Raw genomic sequence first — 25,833 nt, 5'->3', positions numbered from 1 at the left:
TAAACTAACAAGCCATGTAATTTCACAACTAAGAGCCATAGCTCTATATTCAATTTTACTTCGATCGATGTGTTTTGCAATAAATGGTACTGTAGTATTTTTTTACTGGTTGACTTTTATTATCAATTGTCACTGGAATGTTTGTTTGTATATCCCAATCACTTTCTTCCCGGACATATTGACCTAACTTACTAGATAAGATAAATAGACACACAAAATCAATTCACCGGAGATATGCAAGCTCGTTGGAATCCACGGTACGCCGGCCACCTAATAACACTCTTACTCATCACTCTCCTCATATCCACCACCGTAATCGCCCGGCCGTTCGTTCTCGCTCTCTCACAAGACGATCTCAAAGACGGTCCCGTCGACGACACTTCCGATGATCCAAATTCCGTCGCCGATTTGGACGAATTTGGTGAACCGGATGATAGATCCGACGACGAACTTGATCCTGGTACCTGGCGCCCTATATTTGAACCTGATGAACTCAATTACGGTGATTCGTTTGAAACTAACCCTAATTTAGAGGAGTATTACTCTAGCGTTCGGAAAATTGTATTCGCCGTTAGCGATGGAGGTAGGTCGATTGACGATGTTGCGGCGGAGATTGAAGCGACTGCCGCCACCGGTAACCCCCAAGCACAGTCGCTGTTATTGTTTACAAGTAATAAACACTATTTTCCTATTCCTAATGTGATTTCTCTGTATTCTTCACCAATACCTATTACTAGTATTTACAAATTATACTATTTACTATATTATGGTGGTTGGTTCAATTTCAAAAACTGTTAAGATTGCTATATCTCAACTTAGTATTGCACATCATCTATGAAAACGAGATATAGTGTGATTATTTTTTGACGCTACGCAGTGCTTTCCACATACAAGGGTTTACATTGACGTTGTTTCCGGTTTTCTGTTAACCAGTTTTAGCTGATAATGCTTGTCAAAAAGTTTTACCCAGTTGCTAAATATCTTTCTCAATGTGTGGAATTTACAGCAATTACATCTATAAAACTGACCCATCATATTCTTTTGTATTCATATCATATATAAATTCGACTTCCATTTTAGATCATAATCCTCAGGAGTGAGTACACTTGGTTTATATAATGACAATGTTTATGATTGCTTTTGATGATTTCTAATGCTCGGATTGCTCCCCCACCCCACACACACACTCACCCTCACCAAATAAGTCTCGTGCCAACGAAGCATTGCTTCAACGGCATCCCCTTCACCTTGTGTGTTGGGGCTGGGGGTTGGGTCATGGATTCGAGCATCGCTCTGTCCATCCTATTAATTAATCTGCCTGAAATATGGATATCCAGATTGACCTCAGGGGGGTTTTCTCCCGGATCCATTCAGGATTCAAACCCGGTCCGCCTGCCCCTCGGGATAGTTAAAGGATCGAGTTCCTGTAATGCGATTCGGGTTTCCTCCCGAACGCGCGTGTGTGCAAATGATGAGTGTCGTTGAAATAAATGATACACTGATGCAAGCTTATCGTTCAAAAACAAATTAACTTGTTTCTCGTTGGTGATTATGCATTGTGGATCACCGAGTATGAAGTTTGTTATGTTTTTTCTGTTACCATGGTATTAAATACTATGAAGCTCAAAATTATATCTATTAATTAACTAATCTCTGTTTAATTGCAACTAATTTTCAGGCAACTTTGTTGTATAAACTAGCTGCAGAGATGGGACCATGGAGTTCCCTATCTAGATGGGCGATTGGGCATTAGAGGCTTACTTAAAAGGAGAAGTGGGAAAGGCTTTCTAATTACTATACTCAAGGATACGAGGTAGCACAAAGTAATGCTGCCTGGATTCTGATAAATTTTGTGAATTAAGCATGTGTATGGGTGAATCCGGGTTATGCACGGATGCCGAGAGGCATTAATTAAGGTGCACCTTCATTATGGTGGCAAGCTTCTGTGAGCAGGGTAATAATGAACATGCTGCTTTGCTAATTGGAGACGCCTACTATTATGGCCGGTTATGTTTGTATGCACCAGTCAAATTGCATACAAGTTCAACCAACTTTGATGAAATAGGTAACCTACTTTTTTTTAAGGCCCTGAATTAACTTTCAAAAATCAGCGAGATTGCAAGGGCCACGTGACCACGTCTGAAAAATGAAGAAACTTGGTCTAACACTCTTAACTCTAACCCACTTGACTCTTACATGCATGCGAAATTCCTGACTAATGCACTAGCTATTTTCAACTCGAGATACATGCATGAGCATGGGCAAGGACTTCCTTTGGATCTCCATCTTGCATAACGTTAATACGATTAAGCCCTAAACATTGACGCGACTGCAAAAACTGCCCGTAATGCTAGCACTTGCTAGCTTGTGGGTACGAAGAAACTACGCCAACAGTTTCTTGGTGAGTCTTTTTGCATATTAAATTAGCAAATATGAATTTTGAGGGTATGTCAAAAAGTTTTTTGATTTTCCCCCTTTTGATCGCTTTTTATAATCACACCCACACCCACACAAAGAATAGCACACAAAAATCTCACTAATTCTTTTAGAATCAGAAAGTAAACTAGTTTGGACAGGGTTCGCGCTTCGCGGCTGAGCGTGATATGGAACATTAATGACGTTATAAAGAAACAACATTATCCTTTGTGACTAAAATTGGAAAATGAAACATTAACCTTACAACTTGTATGTGTGTTCAAAAAATACGGATTATTGCTTAACGACTTATACAAAGAAACGACATAACCATTTGTAAACAAAACACGGTAGTAAATAAATAAAAAGTTTAAAAAGAGAACATTCTAAAAAAATTATATTCTATTCTATAAACAGTTAAATATAAGAGTTATTGGTGACATAAGCAAATAAAGTGTGACAACCCTTAGGCCACTCCCTATCGTGACTAACACTATTCATTCTCTTAACTTTCACATCAGCGCCACATTGACACCTAAATCCTATAAATAACCCATAAAATCCTATAACTAAACACTGCCTATCATGGTTTAAACATCTTACCCTTAAATGCCACGTCATTAATTAATTTCTTTTTATATTTATTTTAATTTTAAATTTTAACTAGCACAAATAATAATAATAAACTTGTACAAAATGCATATAAACTTGTACATTGGTTGAAAGGGGTGTTTGGAATGCAAAAAAAGTAATATGCAGGAGCAGCAGGACCCACAATTTATATAACTTGAGGTTCATGGTTTCGTTAAATTGATGGAGAAGACGGATAATGAAGCCCTATAACTAATCCATGCCTATAGCATTATATGGGTAATGGATGCCACATCATCAAAAAGGTGGGTAATGAAGCTATGGTGAAACCATAGGGAGTGCTCTTAGGGTTGTCATTAGCATTTCCTTATAAATAAATATAGATAGATAGATATATAGATATTGATAAATTATAAATATAAATAAATGTATAAATGGCACATCAATTTAATTTAATCCCGAAATTAAAATTCATTAATCCCTAAAAAATGGCGCATCATGATTTAATCCCGAAATTAAAATTCATTAATCCCTAAAAAATGGCGCATCATTTTAATTTAATCCCGACTTTACTGATTTGTAAGCGAATTTGACTTTGATGAATCATCAATTAATTTTGAATTTTTTTTAGAGATGTGCATTTAATTATTTCAGCATGTATGCATACAAAGAACTAAGTGGGCTTTTTTTAGCCATTTAACTTTTGGGCTTCAGCCCATCACAAATGAGTAGGGTTTTCTATAAATTGATTTGCATCCTTCTAAACCTACTATTTGACTTTACCACTTTTGTTTATCTTCATTCTTTCATCTTTTTATGTTCTTCTTTTGTACTTCGTTTGTTCATCGTTTTATCATGTACTTACCAGTTTTTCTTTTTCTTTATTTAAAATAATAATACATTATGAATTTTTACGATTTAAAATTGGATTCTCAGCAGTGGCGATTCCAGAATGCAACCTCAATGGGGTCCTAATTTTTTTTCAGTACTAATTATATTTTAATGCTATTTTAGTGGTTGTTTACTTTCAAAAAACTACAAGTTCTGAAAATATATTGGGCCCGAGTAGTTAAATATAGGGGTATCCTATATGTTTTAAAGGAAAAACTATAAATTCGAAAAAAATATGGGGTCCTCCAGCTAAATTTAGCGGTGTCCTATACAATTTATAGGTTATTTTCTACTAACAATTTTCAAACTAGTGGTGTCCCGTGACCCCACGGGGCACTAGGTAGAGTCGCCACTGATTCTCAGATATATATTGTATTACATGGTACAGATCTATTTATGTTAATTGTTACGCTTTGAAGTTATCTTAATTTTAATGCTGAGTTTGTTTTTATAATCCTTTGTTATCTTGTCTTGTTTTTAAAATAACAAAGGATATTTGTAATTTGCACTTACGAAATTTGCTTGTTATAAAGTTGTGTTTTTATATTTAGTTTTCAATGAAGATATACAAATCTATTTTTCGTTGTATAAATCTTATTGATCTGTTATAGATCTGTTATATAGATCTATTAGTTGATCTATTAAAGATATGTTAATCACAAATTTTATTTAAAAAAAGCTTTTTGTGTACCTATCAATCATAAAATGTTTACAAAAATGAATGTAAAATTATTTTTATTGTAATTAAACAAAGAGTATTAAAGTTAATTGTTTTTGAGGTAGAATTGTTTGTGGTGTGTTTTGTTTGGGCCTGATTTGTAGGCTTTGTATTTTTCTTCTTTTCTGGGCCTATGTTCGTTCACCCTGTGGGGGTTTTAATATATTTCTTTTCATTTTTCACAAAAAGGCCTTTCAAGGGTTTTTTGTTTTCTTTTGTTTCATTTCAACTTTATTTTGCCTGAAACTTCACAATATGACTCGCCGTCAAATGTTGCCGGAATCCTAAAGTTACTTCTTAAATCTCCTGTTATTTATCGCCCAACAATCGTATCTCCATTACAATGTCGTGATTTATCTCTTAACAACATCAGTTATGCTATTGGTATGATTCGATCGTACAAGAACAACGCCATTTTCACCAATCTTCTTTCTTTCCCAAAGCTAATATCTCATTTAGTATCATTTGGTACTGTCGGTTCTACTACCTGTGAAATAAATAGTCCTTCAAACCCATGTAAACTACTATATCCTTATCTTACACAAAAAATACTGGTCATTGAGATTAAAGGCCAAACATGACGTTCTTTAGTGTTACCATTAGGATGGAAAGCATTAGGGGAACATTTAGAACGTTTCAGCCCATGATACAAAAGTATCTGCAAAATCAAGTTTAAATCAAGTATCTTGTTACATTTACTAAAACTTGATTTAAACTTGATTTCACAGGTACGTTTGTAATATGGGCCGAATCGTTCTGAATGTTTTCCTGATACTGTCCATCCTAAGGGTTACGCTAAATGTTTTCCTGATACTGTCCATCCTAAGGTTTACGCTAAAGAGCGCTATGATTGGTTTTTAATCTCAGCGACCTGTATTTTTTTGTGTAGGATCTGGTTTTAGTATTTTACATGGGCTTGAAGGACTATTCATTTCATAGGTAGTATAACCGACGATACCAAATGGTACTAAATGAGATATCTTCTTTAGGGAAAAAAGAAAGATTGGTGAAAATGGCGTTGTTCTTGTACGATCTAATCATACCAATAGCATAACTGCTGTCGTTGAGAGATAAATCACGACATTCTAATGGAGATACGATTTTTGGGTGATAAATAACAGGAGATTTAAGAATTAAGTTTAGGGTTCCTGCAAACATTTGACGGCGAGTCATATTGTGAAGTTTTAGGCAAAGTAAAGTTGAAATGAAACAAAAAGGCCTTTTTGTGAATGTTCCCCATGTTGTACATCCTAATTAATATGCTAAAGAGCGTTATGTTTGATCTTTAATCTCAGCAACCAGTATTTTTTTGCGTATGATTTAAGTTAAAGTATTTTACATGGGTTTGAAGGACTATTCATTTAATAGATAATTTTTGCATAGTATTTTTTAGCCTTTTGTTGTTTATTTATATGACCTAACATGACTTAAAATGTATTTGTAGCCATCACTTTCAAGTGTATTCTATTCATCATTAGTCCTTACGGGTTTCTTCCTTTTAGAATGTACTTTTTACTTTTGTATGTACAACAACATAAGGCCAAAAATTACCAATGAAATGAATAGTCCTCCAAGCTCATGTAAAATACGATAACTTGATCTTACACACAAAAAATACTGGTCGTTGAGTTTAAAAACCAAACATAACGCTCTTCAACGTAACCATTAGGATGAACAACATCTGAGGAACATTTAGAACGATCCAACGCATAATACTTGATATAAACTTTATTTCGCAGGTACTTTTGTATTATGGGCTGAACCGTTCTAAATGTTTTCCGGATGCTGTTCATTCTAATGGTTATGCTAAAGAGCGTTATGTTTGGTCTTTAATCGCAGCGACCCGTATTTTATGTATAGGTCAGGGTATAGTATTATATAGAAATGAGTTTTGTGCTTATAAGTCGTCAAGATTTTACATTTATTTTGTTTGTGATACTAAAAGTTGTTAAATTAGGCGGGTCACAATATGGTCAGTCGCTGCTGTTGATGGTTTACCATTAAATTATATTTTACCCAAAATAAATATGGGTTGGTCACTACCAATACACAAATATTACACTACGTAATATGTTGCATTGCTTGAAAACTTAAACAAAACAGTAACAAAGATAGAATTCATTGTAAATACAAGATTGACCTTTTAGGAGTAATCTTGGATGAAGCTCTTGAATGATCCTTGATTCTTCAATGATTTGAGTGCTTAGATGCACTTTGATAAGCCCAAGAATTACTATGATTCGTATGTTTTAGTCTCTGAACAGAAAGGAAACTGGTGCCTCTTCAAATGAAGCTGGAAATGGAATTAAATAAGCTGAACAGTGGTTGAAAAGTGGAGTGCGCCAAGCGCACCAAAGAGAGTGCGCTGCGCGCACATTCACCTACTTCACCTTTTCTTTACAGCTCGACATCGCACGTTCAAATCTACTTTTCTGGTAAAAGTGCGCGGAGGGGTGCGCTGAGCGTACTACTGTGCGCGGCGCACTTTGGTTTTGGCCAAGAAATCTTCTGATCAAAATCTTGCATTGTGCGTTGCGCGCACCTTTAGTGGTGCGCTGAGCGCGCCTCACTTTTCTTGGATTTATGGTCTTGGTTTCGATCTCTGAGTTGAATCATACATAATCTTCCATATTTCTTCAAGTTTACAATGATTCTATACTATATTACAATAATATGAAATACAAACGGAAATACTATGTTTACATACGAAATAAACAACAATAGGACGTGATATTACGACTAAAGATATGACTAATTTGAGTAGTATCAAAATCCCCCATACTTAACTCTTGCTTGTCCTCAAGCAAGTCTTGTTCCAATCATTCGTATACAAAATACAAACATAAATGAATCACACGCATTATTTGAAGTACATATTACACGAATTACGCAAAACACACACAAACTCACGCTATATGAAACCCATAAAACACAAATGGAATACACACTCACACTTTTATGAACACATATTTACACAATTGGAATACACACTCGTTGAGGTACGCACACAATTTATGAAATTTGGATTATTTGGGAGAGACGAACTTCGGTGAAAGTTCTTTAAAAGTTTGGATCCTTAGGGAAAATTGGATCTTTGAGAAAACGTTTTAAGATTTTGAAAATGTCAATGCTAGTTTTTAAACTAGACACGTTTTCCGGTTTTAACCTCAAATTTCGGTTGAGGGTAACTGAAAACTGAAGTCTCAGTCGGCGATTAGCAAGCTATCCGCCCCCATGATTGTAGTATCATGGAACTCTTAACCGGGCGCCCCCTGACGCGATATAAATATCGGTCTTGCATGTCAATTTGTACAATTTAGATCAAGGGTTAAAACTGCGAAGACTGAGCTATCGCGCGGGACAGATCCTGCTCCAGCTTATATACCGTAATCGGTTTTACACTGGACAGCTCCTTGGATTTACCCTACCAAGTTTATTTTCGGGTTTGAAAGTTCAAGACTTTCCCTTCCCACTGTACCTTTTATCGTGAAATGATATTGGTATGAAATGACATAGTTTAGGAAGTTTCTATATCAAGTAAGGCGAAATTCGGAAGACTTTACTTCCTTCTAGGATGAACTAGATGCATCCTTTCTGTTTAGTGACTTTTATTCCTTTTATTTTCAAGCTAAAAGTACTTTAATCGTTTTAACTTTGCAAAATTTAGTAATAATAATTCGAAAAGATTAGTAAAATCCCCCATACTTGGCTTTTTCGCTAATACTTTTAGTTCAAAAATTTAAAAATTTTCATAAAATGCGACAATAAGCCAAATTGCATTGCATATCCGAGAGAATTACCCCCTCCCCCACACTTAAGATTAAGTAAGGCCCTCATTACTTAAAATCAGAAATAATTTAAAAATTCACGAGGGCATTAGTGTGAAAAGAGTTAGAAAAACCTTGGCATAAAGCCGGAGATCGTGAAATGTAGGTGAGCGATGGCGCTGAACTTAATGCCAGCATAAGAACATCGTTCATTCCTTGATCTCTATCACAAATTCCAAATTGATTGTATTTCGCTGAACTTAATGCCAGCATCACTAAACCTTAACAATAAGAAATAAACAAACACACAAAATGAAATAGATAAAAGTGGTGTATTTAACACAACCACCACAAACGTCAATCGTACAACATAAATATTCTAATTATTACACACCATTGTTTTAAAAGAAACCATTCTGAAAATTACCAAAATGTTACCAAATGTTACCAAATAGGGCACATGAGCCCTCTAATTGTCACCAAAGAAGTTACCAAAAGGCCAGCCAGAGTAGGTGCCCGAACTATCATTCCTAGGTCTTCCCTGCGGGTATTGCTCCTCAAAGCATCTTTGTGCATCTTGCATGGCCGTTTGTTCCTCATATAATGGAGGACTAGGAATTCGGTTTGGGGTGTGGTAATAGGTCGGATGTTGGTAGGAGGTAGCATAATACTCTTGGGGGTTTTGCATATATAAACCAACATTATGGCGAAGCCAATCGCCCCTGCAATTCCCCCACCTTTGGTCATACCTTACCGCCCTATTATGCTCGCGTTGTTCTTCATGATATTGGTTAAATTGTTGCCTTTGTTCCTCATATTGGTTATCCCTGTGTTGATAACCTACCCTCATATCATGAAAATCAGAAATTACTTCCTCCAACTCTTCTTCCCTTGACCTTTGTGTCCGCCTACGCCTTCGCCTTTGAGCTTGTGGTAACTCTTCTTCAGTTTCAGGTTCTTCCATGCGAACCTCTTCCTCCACATCATCTCCTCCAACACCGCTACCACCGCTTCATGATCATGGGCACGGGGCTCTACATTTACTCTCGGTACAAATGGAATAAGCCTTCGATGATTATTGTATTCCAAAAATTCTGCATTCAAATAATACGTTTTGTTCAAAGGCTTCATTGTTGTACTGTTTGGAATTAACCGAGATAAATCGACACCAAAATGCCTAGCAATCTAAGTGATGTATTGCCCACCAACAATCTGATTCAACCCTCTATCTCCCCTCGAATTATCAAGATAACCCGCCAACGTAGATGGAATGTCTACACTGCTTTCGTTGTAGATTTTGTCTACAAGAAAAACATCGAGACGTGTTACCTTATTTGTTCCATGTTTTCTTGCATTAAAAGTACATGCAACTAGCCGATGAATCATTCTTTTATTTTTATCATTTATATCAGTAAACTTGCTTCGGCTAGAGGAGAATTGAGTGTCGCTCATATATTTCCAAAACGGGCGTGGATCATAAGAATCGTCATAATACTCGGATGACCGCAAATAAGCATTGAGTTGGTCATCATCAAGTTCGACATATAAACTAAATACTCGAGCAAGCTCAATTTGACTAAGTGCCCGATCGATCCCACCTAAACCAAATCTCATGAAGTTTTGATTTGTCGAGTCCATAATGAGATCAAAACGTAAAGATGCTATGAACTCTTTGCATAATTGCGGGTATATGACATCATTGAATCTCATAATTCGTTCCCATGCCCTGATTGTTATTAACCTGCCCGTTACAATCTGGTATTTTACCTCCAACATTATAGACACTCGATCATACTCCCGTGCTTCCACCAATGGAGCCGGGTCATAATACCACGTTGCATCACATGATTTGTCCGCTACCCAATTATATGCACTTGCGTAATCTGGATGGTCTCGGACATAAGCTAACCAAATCCTTGGATCATTTTGATCCGGTGATCCTCCGGGTGAAGGTTGTCGTTCATTTGGTGGAGAATTTTGTTCATCTGGTGAAGAATCTTGTTCTTCACGATACCTGTGTGAAGGCTTTTCTTGTCGTTGATTTCCCCTTGATCTAAAGTTGTACTGAACACATAAAACATACACCAAAACAAAAGAGGCGCATAGAAAATGGTATGCGTTAGTGTGAGTTTATCATAAATCAAGTATATGTTCAAAAATACATATAGCACATAATTATGTTAATCATTCATGTAAACATTTTCTCAAAAGATCCAAGATTAACATAACTAGTCTAGCGTTTTAAAAACCAAATTTGAACATGAACCTCATATCATTCTCATCCCTTTAACAAATTATCACATTAGACACAAAGTAATGGAAATTTAACAATTTTCAAGTATTTATATCAATTAAGAACCAAAACATGTTAGATTTCCAAAACATAGAACCATGTCATGCTCAAAATGTGATACATACTTATGAAGTACACAAATTATCTCAAACATTCACAAACACTTAGCTAAGAACCAAATTCAACCAAATTCAACCAAATTCAAAGTCAAAATTCGAATTTAAATTCTACATAAACCCTAGAATCATGAATATACCCTAAAAACACAATGTAATATGATTTCAAGGCATGCAAGGCAATTATAACAACCTAAAGCATGTTAATGTTTATAACAATTATCAATTCAAGAAAACTCACATAAATTTTTTTAAACAATCCGAAAAATTAAGCATGAAATCGAAGTATTGGAAAGAAAATTAAGTGGAATCATATGAACATACCCTAGGCATCTTGATTTAAGCTTTGATTTGAGAAGAATTGGTTAAAATTTGAAGAATTGAAATTAGGGTTTGGAGTGTTTTAGTGAAAGAGAGCAAATGGATCTGCAATTTTGGGTGAGGAATGAGTGAAAAATGAATGTGTGGTGTTAAAGAGGAGATAAAATCGTGGACCCCACAAAAAATTGAAACATATCCGAGTTCTTTGGGAGAGTGCGTCAAGCGCACACCTAAGTGGTGCGCGGCGCGCACTAGTGCTCCAAGCTGAAAACCTACTGACCAAGTTTTTACAAAGTGCGCTGAGCGCATAGAGAAGAGGTGCGCGGCGCGCACTTGTTGGTTTTCAGGTATTTTCGCGTTTTGGTCAGTACATGGAGGTTGGTAACAGATTGGTGAACGTAATGGCATTCAATAAAAATTAAAAATCACTCAAAATCATGTAATTCACACAAAAACCTATTTTTAACATTTGTGAAGGTTTTAAAAGCGAGTCGCTTCACCCGACTCTCCCCCAAACTTTAGGTAGCTTTGGGGTTGAAAATGAGTTTTACCTCATCTTCAATGTTCATGGGTCCATCAACATATAGTTTGACCCTGTGTCCGTTTACCTTAAACGTATCACCCTTCGCATTCCGTAATTCCACCGTTCCATATGGAAAAACCTTGTTAACAACAAATGGTCCTATCCATCGGGACTTGAGTTTTTCAGAAAAAGTTTAAATCGTGAGTTGAATAACAAAACACGATCACCTTCTTTAAAATCTTTTGGATTCTTAAGACTATTATCATGCCAAACTTTGGTCTTTTCCTTATATATGAGTGAGTTTTCATAGGCGTTATGTCTCAACTCATCCAACTCATTAAGTTGGTTTTAACGAAGGTTTCCTGCTTCTTCAAGATCAAGATTACATGTTTTAAGAGCCCAATGTCTATCTCCAAAGGGAGATGACATGCCTTCCCATAGACTAGGCGGTAAGGTGTGGTTCCAATAGGAGTTTTGTAGGCGGTTCTAAATGCCCACAAAGCATCGTCAAGCTTCGTTGACCACATCTTAGGATTGGATCCAACCGTTTTCTCAAGGATCCTTTTAAGTGCCCGATTCGTATTTTCAACTTGCCCACTTGTTTGTGGGTGATAAGATGTAGAAATTTTATGGGTTATCCCATAGCGTTTCAACACCTTTTCTAATTGGGTGTTGCAAAAATGGGTACCACTATCACTAATTAAAGCCTTCGGGGTACCGAATCGGGCAAAAAGCTCTTTAAGAAAAGTTACAACAACTCGTGCATCATTTGTGGGGAGAGCCTTTTTCTCAGCCCATTTTGACACGTAGTCAACGGCAACGAGTATGTATTGGTTGGAATGAAACTTTGGGAATGGTCCCATGAAATCAATGCCCCAAATATCGAAAAAATCACAAACTTGGATTATGTTTTGAGGCATTTCGTCTCTTTGACTAATCTTTCCTGCCCTTTGGCAAGAATCGCATGATTTACATATTTGGTGGGCATCCTGAAGATGGTAGGCCAATAAAAACCGGCCTCATAGACTTTTCTTCCCGTGATTTGGGGTTCGAAATGTCCACCAGTGGGACCAAGATGACATTGGAGAAGAATTTGATTGCATTCTTCCCCGGAGACACATCGACGGATTATCCCATCGGGACACCGTTTAAAGAGATACGGGTTTTCCCAAAAATAGTATTTCAAGCCACTGAAAAATTTCTTCCGTTTTTGATGTGACATACCGGTTTCTAGGAATCCACCCGCAAGATAGTTGGCTATGTCTACAAACCAAGGATCATCAATTTTCTCAATTCTCATGAGATTTTCATCAGGAAAATTATCTTTAATAACGGTCTCATGGAGAACCTCAAGATTTGGGTTCTCAAGGCGAGAGAGGTGATCGGCTGCTAGGTTTTCGGCCCCCTTTTTGTCTTTAATATCAATGTCGAATTCCTGCAAAAGCAAGACCCAACGTATTAATCGGGGTTTAGCATCTTGCTTAGTAAGCAAGTACTTTAAGGCCGAGTGGTCCGTGTAGACAACCGTCTTTGCTAGTACCAAGTAAGATCGGAATTTGTCAAATGAAAAAACAATTGCCAGGAGTTCCTTCTCGGTGGTAGTATAATTAAGTTGGGCTACTTGCAATGTTTTACTAGCATAATAAATGGGCTAGAAATGTTTTTCAATTCTTTGCCCCAAGACGGCACCAATAGCAAAGTCACTCGCATCACACATAAGTTCGAATGGAAGTGACCAATTCGGTGATATGAGAATGGGAGATTGTGTGAGCTTTGCTTTAAGAAGATTAAAGGCGTTTAGACACTTGTCCGTAAAGATAAATGGAGCGTCTTTCTCTAGAAGTTTGTTCATAGGGGTTGCAATTTTAGAAAAATCTTTAATGAATCGACGGTAAAAACCGGCGTGTCCCTGAAAAATACTAACACCTTTCATATTCGACGGTGGTGGTAATTTGGCTATGACTTCCACTTTAGCTCTATCCACCTCCATACATGCACAAGAAATTTTATGACCTAATACAATGCTCTCTCTTACCATAAAATGGCATTTTTCCCAGTTAAGCACAAGATTAGATTCTTCACACCTAATCAACATACGCTCAAGATTATTAAGACATGAGTAAAAAGAATCACCGAAGACTGAAAAGTCATCCATGAATACTTCCATAAAGTCTTCAATCATATCATGAAAAATAGCCAAAGGGCATACTTCGATAAGAGAAAGTACCATAAGGGCATGTAAAGGTGGTTTTCTCTTGGTCCTCGGGTGCTATAGGGATTTGGAAATATCCCGAGAAACCGTCAAGAAAACAATAAAAGTTCTTTCCTGCTAACCTTTCCAACATTTGATCAATGTAAGGAAGGAGAAAATGGTCTTTTCGGGTAGCATCATTTAATTTTCTATAATCAATACATGCCCTCCAACCTGTGACAGTCCTAGTGAAAATTAATTGGTCGTTTTCGTTGGTGATAACGGTCATGCCACCCTTTTTGGGTACATATTGGACCGGACTCACCCAAGGACTATCCGAAATTGGGTAGATAAGACTCGCATCAAGGAGTTTGACAATCTCCTTTTTAACGACTTCTTGCATATTAGGGTTCAGTCGCCTTTGTCTTTGTACACATGGCTTATAGTTATCTTCCATTAATATCTTATGTGTACAATAAGAGGGACTTATACCCTTGATGTCATGAATTTTCCATGCTAGAGCCTGTTTATGTGCTTTTAACATGGAAACAAGTTTAGACTTCTCACTTACAGAGAGTTCGGATGAAATGATAACCGAGAGAATAGAATCCTCTTGAAGGTAAGCATATTACAAGTGACTTGGAAGTGGCTTTAGTTCCAAAACGTGAGGTTCTTCAATCGATGTTTTACATCGGTACTCATTTTCTAAATCCAACTTTCTGTATTCTTCATCATTTGGCTCATAATCGTTAGCCATCAAGGTGGTCAACATTTCCACTTCTTCCACCATGTTCTCTTCATCACCTTCCGCCAAAATGCATTCTCCTGAACCTTGCAATACTGGAAATTCCTGCAACAACTCTGAATATGTGTCTACGGTTTGCAAATAATAACATTTATCATCAGTAGACTCGGGGCATTGCAAGGCATGGTCAACGGAAAAGGTAACCTTAATATCCTCAATGCTAAGGGTCAATTTCTTCCCATGAACATCTATCATAGCTCTAGCGGTATTGAGGAAAGGTGGACCCAATATAAGAGGCACACGTGTGTCCTCCTCCATGTCCAAAATTATAAAATCGGCTGGAAATACTAAGGTACCCACTTTCACTAGCATATTCTCTAAAATTCCACGAGGGAATTTAACAGAGCGGTCTGCTAGTTGAATTGCCATTCGGGTTGGTTTTAGTACTCCCGGGTCTAGCTTAACATACAATGAATAAGGCATTAAATTTATGCTAGCCCCTAAATCCGCTAATGCTTTAATGCATTCCAAATTTCCTACGAGACATGGTATGGTAAAACTCCCAGGATCCGCTAAATTTTTTGGTATCTTGTTCATCAAAATTACTGAACAATTAGCATTCATGGTGACGGATGAAAGTTCCTCCATTTTCTTCCGATTAGTAAGTAAGTCTTTTAAGAACTTAGCATACTTTGGCATACCTGAAATTACATCAATAAAAGGCATATTTATGTTAATTTGTTTAAACATATCTAGAAATTTTGACCTTTCGGCTTCTAGCCTTTCTTGCTATTGCTTCCTTGGGTATGGGAGCGGTGGTTGATATGGCTTCACTACGGGTTTCTCACGTTCTTCCTTCTCAACCACTTGTTCCAGCTCCTTAACCGGTTCATCATTTTTGTTCAACTGAACACTGAAATCAGAATCTTTGGGCATTCTTGGAGCTTCGTATGCTAGACCACTCCGTGTGGTGATAACATTGGCGTGCTCATTTCGGGGGTTCTTATTAGTATCGCCCGGTAAACTCCCTGGTTTTCTTTCACTAAGTAAACTAGCTAAACCATTCATTTGCTTCTCCAAATTTTGAATTGAGGCTTGTTGGTTTCTAAACTGATGTTCGTTTTTCTCGTTCGTTTGGTTTATGTTTGTAACAAGCTGAGTTTGTGATGCAATCAACTTTTCCAACATACTCTCCAAATTTGACTTTTTCTCTTCCTGTTGGGGTTTTTGATAAAAACCCGGAGTTTGTTGTTGGAACCCACTACTTGACCCTTGTGGGTTATTGGAATTTTGACCTTGAGGGTTGTATGGGTTGTTGAAGTTTCGGTTAAACTGGGCTGTTCCTTGAAATTGATTATTATTTCTTTGGCTTATGAAAGTCACTTCTTCTTTCTGAGCCATTGTTAAACCGGCATCACAATCTTTTCCTAAATGGAGACCACCACAGTATTATTCGCAACCCACCTTCATACTATGAATTTCCTTGGTGATCTTGTCCATATTTCGAGCAACATCGTCTATTTTCACACTTAGGGAACTAAGGTCATCATAAGCACCGGCGCTTTGGACTTGGGCATGACGAGTAATTGGTCTTTCTTGATGCCACTCATGAGAATAATCTGCTTGCTTCTCGATTATCTCATAAGCTTCTTGCTCGGTTTTGTCCATGAGTGAACCTCCAGCTGCTTGATCAATAGAAATCCGGGTTGCAACATCACAACCCTTGTAAAAGATTTGGACTTTTTGGAAGGTATCCAAACCATGGTTTGGACAACCTCTTAGCATTTTGGAAAATCGATTCCATGCTTCATACAAGGTTTCCATCGGCTTTTGACAAAATTGGGTAATTTTTTGTTGGAGTCTCGCGGACTTAGAAGCTGGAAAATATTTCTTAAGAAATTTTTCCAACATACCATCCCAAGTTTCTATCGTAGCCTCAGGCAATGAATCTAACCAACTCCGTGCTTCCCCGTGGAGTGTCCATGGGAAAAGTCTTAAAAATATGGCTTGATCAGTGTCCGGTTGAAGTTTGAATAGAAGACATATCTCTTGAAAAAGACGAATATGTTCGTTTGCATCTTCATTCGGACCACCACCAAATTGACATCTGTTGTTAATCATTTGGAGAATAAGTCCTTTTATTTCAAATGTTGCTTCTCCTGTGGGCGGAGTAATTGCACTTCCTTGTCCGGTTCAGGTTGCCTTCATCTTGGCCGCCATTGATTGTCTTGGTACCACCTGTCTTGCTTCTCCTTCCATTTCAAAATTTGGAGGATGAACTGGTTCAAATTCATAATATCTTGGCTTGGTTGTACTTGATTCTGAATCAAAAGTTTCTTGCTTTGATGAAGATTCAAAAAGTTTAAGTACTTCTTTTGGGATTCTACCAAGCTTTCTATCAGGTTCTGTAAGCGGTGTAAGTAATGGAGAATCTGAACTTCGGGTATGTGGCATATGCAACCTAAAATCTGTCAATCACACAACTAACAAAACTATTACACGCACCGATTCTATAAGTTTAAAAATCAAAGACTATTAATAATTTAAAAAGAATTAAGAAACTACTTAATCACAAATTAGTTAATAATTCTATTTTGACACAAAACTGTCCCCGGCAGCGGTGCCAAAAACTTGATGTGCAAAACGTGGTATATGAATTGTTGTATGAAATAGTATGAAAAAATACCGATTAAAGATTGTTACACACTAACGGGCAGTGTACCCGATCGTGTAGTAGTATAGTAAATGTTAAATCCGTGTATCATTCCAAAGACAATATCTAAGTCAAATTAGGATTATAAACTATATTGTGATTAACTAATAAAATTACAATTACAAGATATTTTGGTTTGCCCTTTTACGATGGGCGAATCAAGTGATGAATAAGATTAAAAGACAATATTTTTGGTATTTTAAGTTTATGAAAGTAAAAGATAGTTTTGATATCAAATTAAGGAAATATGCTCATCTAGACTTTTTACCCTTAATGTTGAATGTTATTTAGGATTAAGATCGAATTGATTGGTTATGCACGAGAACTAATTAATTGGTTCACCAAGAGTAGTCTTGCGCAAACACTCAAACGGGATTACACGACGCAAGTGATGTTCTTGTCATCTAAGACCTCCTATTTGTATTCAACTAGTTTGAAGACTTGAAGAATGATCAAGTCAATGGTGTGTTGTACATGATCCACTCTTATATCAACTAAAGGTTTAACTTAGTTCATTCGCTTGGTCCGGTTAAATGCTCAATTCACCCAACCCAAATAATTAACTAAATGTTATAATAAGATCCCTATAAACGTCACTAGATAAGGCAAATCACTAACACATGTTAATTAATGGAACTAGGTAGTTGAAAGTGTGTATAACAGATTCTAAGGAATTGGTCATTCACCTAGACAATTACACATACTAATTAAGCTATTCCAAAGTATCTACAAGAGTCGTTCTTACATTCTTATGTAAATTAAACATTTGAACTCAACTTATCCCATTTGGTAAAAGACGGATAAACACATGTCACTAGGTGTAAATCAATACATTAACTTAACAAGATGATGTTTCTTAATCAAATGAACATATCAACTACTTGAATCGAAAGGATTAAACTTAACAAGAATGGTTCTTGTATTCAAACATCAAAATATCGTGCATAATAACAACCAATCAATAGTAAACATTCAACATTTCGGTTATTTATCTAGATGAACATAAAATGGACTAGCCAACAATCATGCTTGAAAACTTAAACAAAACAGTAACAAAGATAGAATTCATTGTAAATACAAGATTGACCTTTTAGGAGTAATCTTGGATGAAGCTCTTGAATGATCCTTGATTCTTCAATGATTTGAGTGCTTAGATGCACTTTGATAAGCCCAAGAATTACTATGATTCGTATGTTTTAGTTTTTGAACAGAAAGGAAACTGGTGCCTCTTCAAATGAAGCTGGAAATGGAATTAAATAAGCTGAACAGAGGTTGAAAAGTGGAGTGCGCCAAATGCACCAAAGAGAGTGCGCTGCGCGCACATTCACCTACTTCACTTTTTCTTTACAGCTTGACATCGCATGTTCAAATCTGCTTTTCTGGTAAAAGTGCGCGGAGGGGTGCGCTGCGCGCACATTAGCTTGGCGCACTTTGGTTTTGGCCAAGAAATCTTCTGAAAAAAATCTTGCATTGTGCGCTGCGCGCACCTTTAGTGCTGCGCTGAGCGTACCTCACTTTTCTTGGATTTCTGGTCTTGGTTTCGATCTCTGAGTTGAATCATACATAATCTTCCATATTTCTTCAAGTTTACAATGATTCTAGACTATATTACAATAATATGAAATACAAACGGAAATACTATGTTGACATACGAAATAAACAACAATAGGACGTGATATTACGACTAAAGATATGACTAATTTGAGTAGTATCAGCGGTCAGCAGGGCCACTTCAAGAATGAGTGCCCGAACAAGCAGAAGGATGGCGGGCCAGCGCGTGGGAGAGTTTTCAACGTGAATGCTAAGGATGCCCGTGAGGACCCTGACTTGGTCACATGTACATTCACTGTCAATAATCTACTTGCTTCTGTCTTATTTGATACCAGTGTCGATAGGAGCTATGTATGTAGACATTTTTATTCTAAGATAGACTGGTCGTTAGTACCTTTAGACGAGAGTATTCTTGTTGAAGTAGCCAATGAAAAGCTTGAGAAAGCCGACCAAATTGGCCGAGGAGGTATAATAAACCTAGCTGGTGAGGACTTTGAGATTGACTTGATGCCCATCAAGTTGGGAAGCTTTGATGTGATAGTTGGCATGGACTGGTTGTCCAAGGTAAGAGCCGAAGTTATCTGTGGAGAGAAGATTTTTCGGATACCTCGCGAAGACAGCGTGCCACTGATTGTTTATGGAGAGAGAAGTAGTCCGAAGCTAAACCTTATTAGTTGCTTGAAGGCACAAAAGGTTATGAAGAAGGGACGTTTTGCCATTTTGGCACATGTGAAGAAGTTGGAAACCGAGGAGAAGAGCATTGATGATGTGCGAATTGTGAACGAATTTCCAGACGTCTTTCCAGAGGAGTTACCTGGATTACCACCACCGAGAGCAGTAGAATTTCAGATTGATTTAGTGCCAGGAGCTGCACCTGTAGCTCGCGCACCTTATTGACTCGCACCTTCCGAACTGCAAGAGTTGCAGAGTCAACTACAGGAACTGCTAGACCATGGATTTATCCAACCAAGTTCTTCGCCTTGGGGCACACCTGTTTTTTTTTTTTTTTTGTGAAGAAGAAGGACGGATCTTTCCGCATGTGTATCGATTATCGTGAGCTGGACAAGTTGACGATTAAGAATCGGTACCCCCTTCCTAGAATCGACGATCTTTTCGATCAGCTGCAAGGATCGAGCGTTTACTCTAAGATCGATTTGCGATCCGGTTATCACCAGTTGAGGGTGAAGGAGAGCGATGTGATGAAGACTGCGCTCAGAACCCGTTATGGTCATTATGAGTTTCTCGTGATGCCGTTCGGATTAATCAACGCACCTGCCGTGTTCATGGATCTCATGAATCGTGTATGCAAGCCATACCCTGATAAGTTCGTTATCGTCTTCATAGACGATATCCTCATCTACTCCAAAAGCGAAGAAGAACATGAGCAACCTCTTCGACTAGTGTTGGAACTCTTGAGACAAGAGCAACTTTATGACAAATTCTCCAAGTGTGAGTTTTGGTTGAAGGAAGTCCAATTTCTTGGTCATATCGTGAGCGATCAAGGTATCAAAGTTGATCCCGCGAAGATCGAAGCTATCAGCAAGTGGGAAACCTCCACTACTCTGACTCATATTCGCCAAATTCTAGGTCACGCCGGTTATTACCGAAGATTTATTGAAGGTTTTTCGTTGATTGCACGACCTTTGACTGCGTTAACTCATAAGGGGAAGAAGTTCGTTTGGGAACCCGAACAAGAGTCGGCATTCCAAACACTGAAGCAGAAGTTGACCACCGCACCTATCATATCCCTTCCCGAAGGCAGTGATGACTTCGTTGTGTATTGCGATGCCTCCCGACAAGGTTTTGGGTGTGTATTGATGCAACGGAAGAAGGTTATTGCTTACGCCTCTCGACAACTGAAGATTCATGAGCGAAATTACACAACGCACGATCTCGAACTTGGAGCCGTTGTCTTTGCACTGAAACTGTGGAGACACCATCTTTATGGAACGAAGAGTACGATCTTCACCGACCATAAGAGCCTTCAACACATCTTTGATCAGAAGCAACTGAACATGAGACAGCGACGATGGATCGAGACACTGAATGACTATGATTGTGAACTCTGTTACCATCCTGGCAAGGCAAATGTTGTAGCCGATGCCTTGAGCCGAAAGGAGAGAATGGTACCTCTTCGTGTCCGAGCCTTGAACATCACCATTCATTCGAACCTTAATAACCAAATTCGAGTAGCCCAAGATGAGGCTCTCAAAGAGGAGAATATTTCTCAAGAACATTTGAACATTCTCGTTTCTCGATTTGAGGTCAAGGAGACTGGACTCCGGTACTTTGCCGGAAGAGTCTGGGTGCCTAGTTATGGAGATTTACGAAACCTCATTTTGGATGAAGCCCACAAGTCGAGGTATTTGATTCATCCAGGAGCCGGTAAGATGTACCACGATCTCAAGAAACAGTATTGGTGGCCTAATCTTAAGAAGGATGTTGCAACATATGTTGGGAAGTGCTTGTTCGAAAGTTAAGGCAGAACATCAAAGGCCATCTGGATTACTTCAGCAACCAGAAATCCCGCAATGGAAATGGGAAAGGATAACAATGGACTTCATTACGAAGCTACCGAAGACGGTAGGCGGTTATGATACCATCTGGGTTATTATCGACCGTCTTACCAAATCTGCTCACTTCCTAGCTATGAAGGAAACGGATACAATGGAGAATCTCGCTCAGCTATACATAAAGGAAGTTGTATCTCGTCATGGAGTACCCTTATCGATTATCTCAGATCGCGATACCCGTTTTGCTTCCAGATTTTGGCGTTCTTTGCAAGAAGCCTTAGGAACTCGTCTCGACATGAGCACTGCGTATCACCCGCAAACCGACAGACAGAGTGAACGAACGATTCAGACTTTGGAGGACATGTTGCGTGCTTGTGTTATTGATTTCGGAAAGGCTTGGGAGAAGCACTTGCCGCTAGCCGAATTCTCTTAAAATAACAGTTATCATTCAAGCATTAATGCTGCACCTTTCGAAGCGTTGTATGGCCGCAAATGTTGTTCTCCTATTTGTTGGGCCGAAGTGGGTGAGAAGAAAATCACCGGACCCGAGTTAGTCCATGAGACAACTGAGAAGATTGTTCAAATTCAAGCGAGGCTCAAGACGGCCCGTGACCGTCAAAAGAGTTATGCCGACCTTAAACGAAAAGACTTCGAATTCAACGTAGGTGACCATGTTATGTTGAAAGTCGCACCTTGGAAAGGTGTAATCCGATTCGGAAAGCGTGGAAAGTTAAACCCGCGATACATTGGTCCTTTTGAAATCTTGAAGCGTGTTGGACCCGTTGCTTACCGTTTAGATCTTCCGACTCAACTGAGTTCCGTTTATCCTACCTTCCATGTATCGAACTTAAAGAAGTGTCTTGCGGAACCTGAGCTTGTTATACCGTTAGAGGAACTTACGATTGATGACAAACTCTACTTTGTGGAAGAACTGGTCAAAATCATGGACCGCGAGGTTAAGACCTTGAAGCATAATAAGATTCCAATTGTCCGAGTCTGTTGGAATGCCAAACGAGGACCTGAGTTTACCTGGGAACGAGAGGATCAAATGATGCAGAAGTATCCTCACCTTTTCCCGACTCCTCCATCCACCTCAGCTTAAAATTTCGGGACGAAATTTTCTTTAACAGGTGGGTAATGTAACGACCCGACTTTTTCGACTTATGTTATTACTTGTTACTTTCACGAAACTGCGTTTCTGTGCGTACTGATTAATTGCTGGGATCATTAATGATGCTAATTACCATCATTACTTTCTACAACGTATTTTTACGTGCTTGGTTACTTTACATAATCCTTGATTACTTTTACGACCGTTAGTGTCACTTATTGCTTTAAACGAGATACGTACTTGGTACACGTTAAACTTTCGTCATAATTGGAATATTATGACTGCGTAAACGTAATTGTTATTTATTAATGATAATTACTTTGTTTTATGGTTCCTTAATTAAGCTTAGTGTTTACTAAGGCTTACTAGTCATCTTAATGGACTTTATCTTAGTGGACTTCCAAGGCCCACCCTACTTATTTGATGGGCTCACTTAATGGAGTAGTTAATGGACTAATTTAGCCCATTAAGCATAAGACAAAACTCACTTAGTTAATTAGACAAGATTAAGCATGCTTGGTACCATATACTTACACTTTTAAGCATTTTGCCCCATGCCACCGAACATGTACAACCACCACCATGTACCACCATCCAATGGCAAGCTAATGGTCCCCCCCACCACCCCATTTGAGCTGTCGGCCTACAAGGCCACCAACACCATCACCATTTCATTTAAACTCTTTCATTTCATTTCAAAAACACACACACTTATTCTCTCAACATTCTCTCTACATTTCTCTCATCATTCTTGAAGATACTTGAAGGTTTTGAATCTTTTTCTCTTCTTTTTCTTCCCATAACCGAAACATCATCATCATTATTGTTATTTTTGGATTTTGGTTTTTATAACTTCAATCCTCATGTGATCTTGCATTCTTTGATCTCTTTTATGATAAAGAAGCAAGAACAAGGATCAAACTTTGTAGCTTTTGATTCTACATGAACTTTTAACAACTTTTAAGACCAAGTTACTTTATGATCTTCTTCATTTTCAAGTATTGGAACTTTAAAGTTCATATCATGAAGATTCAAGTTTATGACTTGATATATTTTTTTATAAAGGATCCTTACTTGAACTTGATTGTTTTTGACTTAAAATCTATCTTTTATGTTTATGAATTCGATTTATTTATGTTACATGGTCAAAGATTACTTGTTAAACTTTGATCTCATAAATCTTGAAACCAAAGTCTAACTTTGAAAGTTCAAGAACAAGAAAGTTTAAGCTTACTAGTTTATGACTTTCATACATGTAAGATTGATCTAAGTTTCATAACTTAAGGTCATCTAACTTGTTAAATAGATCATTTATTCTTGTTCATTTTACTTTACAAAAATCTAAGTTTCATAACTTATGGTTGTGTAAAATTGAAAGTCTAAGTGTTTTGACTTAGGGTTTCACCAAGAACATGAGATCTAGACTTTTTAGTCTAAGATCTTTAATATCTAGTTAAGATCTAAGCTCTCTAGCTTATGGTTTTGATTATTTAGTTTGATTCAAAGTTTATAGCTTTATAAGACTTGTATTTGTGTTGAAACTAAGAAAAGTGATGTAACTTTGGTTCATCACCTTGCTCAAACTCTCACATGAGTTGTGTTTTGATTCTTAGTCTTGATTATTGTGTGTTGATGGTAGAACCTTGGTCAAAGTGATGCAAACACATCAACGAGTTGTACACTTGAAGCTACAAGCATCAAGGATGAGAACCGTGATGAGCATCAAGCACCAAGAATCCCACCTGAGCACTTGCTTACTGTTTTTGAGGTCTGATCAATCACCTGGGCTACTGGAAAAGTTGAGTTCCAGATAGTTCGGTTCGAGTAGATGACTTTTCGTTTAAGACTCGTCTTAATCCGATATACGGTTTAGGATTTATAGCCTTCCGAAAGTCACTACGTCCTTGTAACGTTGTGCTGAAATTTTCTGACCTGCTCGCACTTAAACCGTCGCCAGGGTCAAACGAAGACGAGTTTGGTTCTGGAAATTAGTCATCAACTAGAGGACTCACATACGGAGGCATAGCCACTGACTACGCGTCTTTTCGATTTACATAGAGGTCGTAGCAGCTGATCAAAGTCAGCCTTTGTTTCGATCTCTATTCTTGATTGAAACTTACTTTACTCTTTTTGATTGATGATGAATGATGATGATACTTGAGACTTAATTTACATACTTTTAAACCTTTGGGAACGATTTACTGACTTAGTAACTTTTGACTTAGGTTGAGGACCTTTCGGACCACCTATTTGCTTACTTATCTCGTATCAACTTTTACTGCTTATTCACTGTGAGTTATAGCATCCCTTTTTACTTAAACTATTTTGGGACTGAGAATACTTGCGCTTTTTACGTTTTACTTACTAGGCACGAGTACTTAAACTTTACATATGTGTGGGTTATATAACGGCATAAACTTTTCCCTTAGCTCGGTAACGTTTAATCATTGGTTTTTGAACCAGTGAACGCGAATCTTAGATATGGATCCATAGGGTTTGACATCCCCACTCGGTCTAGTCGCGCTAGCATTTAACGGGTGTTTAATGCTTCGAGAACATACACACTCTCCAAGTGTACTTTTAGAGGGTGATATAAATACGTTAAGTTAGTTACCAAGTGCCCACGGTTAAGCATATACTTTTCATACTGTTTTGAATTACTGAAATCTCGTGGCCTACCTTACATTACTGTTACAACTAAACTATAGCTCACCAACATTCGTGTTGACGTTTTTAAGCATGTTTTCTCAGGTGCTTAGAGGTTTGATGCTTCCGCTGTGTTAGTCTCGCTGTTAGACTTGCTGTGTAGATTTCCGCTGCTTGTTAGAGATGTCTCTGCATGAAACTTTTACTTTGCATTCACGAACTATGTTACTTTTGAACAATGAATTTGTAATGACCTTTGAGTCACGTACTATTACTTATGCTTTCTATTCATAGAAGCATACTATCGTTTGTAAAATATTTGACGTCGGTAAAGACGTTACCTCTTTTGATGAATGCAAACTTATTTTAAAAACAGCATTTAGTGTTTGACCTTGTAATGTTCCTGTTGTTGATGATCTGTACACGTTGATTTTGTACGTGGCATCACACTATGTATCTGTATACAATGTACGTATGTATGTAACCTTATATATTGTAAACTTAATCATCAATAATATTCAAGATTACACTTCATGTCTTATATAAACTTAATCTTCTACAAACTTAAGTCAAATAAAATCGATCATATGCATCAAGCTCATACTAAGACCGATCCTAACGCAACGTTAGATGCGTAGATGAGGTGTACAAGATTTGACGGAAGGTGACGAGGGTCAGGGCACGTCAAGCATAAGCGTTTGTCACTATTTGACTAACCCATGACATTT

At 37.7% G+C, this 25,833-nt stretch overlaps 1 protein-coding gene across 3 annotated transcripts; it reads left to right on the top strand.

Moving 5' to 3' along the window:
* Positions 1-211: 211 nt before the first annotated feature.
* LOC139844175 (ERAD-associated E3 ubiquitin-protein ligase component HRD3A-like) lies at positions 212-25,456 on the top strand. 3 transcript variants are annotated; one of them, XR_011757853.1, is made up of 4 exons: positions 212-670; positions 1,679-2,065; positions 6,355-6,475; positions 24,685-25,456. XR_011757853.1 is itself a non-coding variant. In XM_071834382.1 (2 exons), the coding sequence occupies exons 1-2, from the start codon at positions 235-237 to the stop codon at positions 1,693-1,695; spliced, it is 453 nt and encodes a 150-aa protein (XP_071690483.1). In that variant the 5' UTR covers positions 212-234; the 3' UTR covers positions 1,696-4,355. The 3 variants fall into 3 exon arrangements, 1 of the variants encoding a protein (XP_071690483.1); XR_011757852.1 differs by lacking the exon at positions 6,355-6,475 and having other exon boundaries at positions 25,211-25,456; XM_071834382.1 differs by lacking the exons at positions 6,355-6,475; positions 24,685-25,456 and having other exon boundaries at positions 1,679-4,355.
* The last annotated feature ends 377 nt before the right edge of the window (positions 25,457-25,833 follow it).

Source organism: Rutidosis leptorrhynchoides, chromosome 4, assembly GCF_046630445.1.
Source record: "Rutidosis leptorrhynchoides isolate AG116_Rl617_1_P2 chromosome 4, CSIRO_AGI_Rlap_v1, whole genome shotgun sequence".
NCBI classification, from domain to species: domain Eukaryota; kingdom Viridiplantae; phylum Streptophyta; class Magnoliopsida; order Asterales; family Asteraceae; genus Rutidosis; species Rutidosis leptorrhynchoides.
The sequence above is the reverse complement of the archived record's forward strand: the minus strand, read 5'-3'. Positions and strand labels throughout refer to the sequence as shown.

Coding starts and splice junctions, on each gene's coding strand:
- LOC139844175 (XM_071834382.1), top strand. CDS start 235: ATGCAAGCTCGTTGGAATCCACGGTACGCCGGCCACCTAATAACACTC.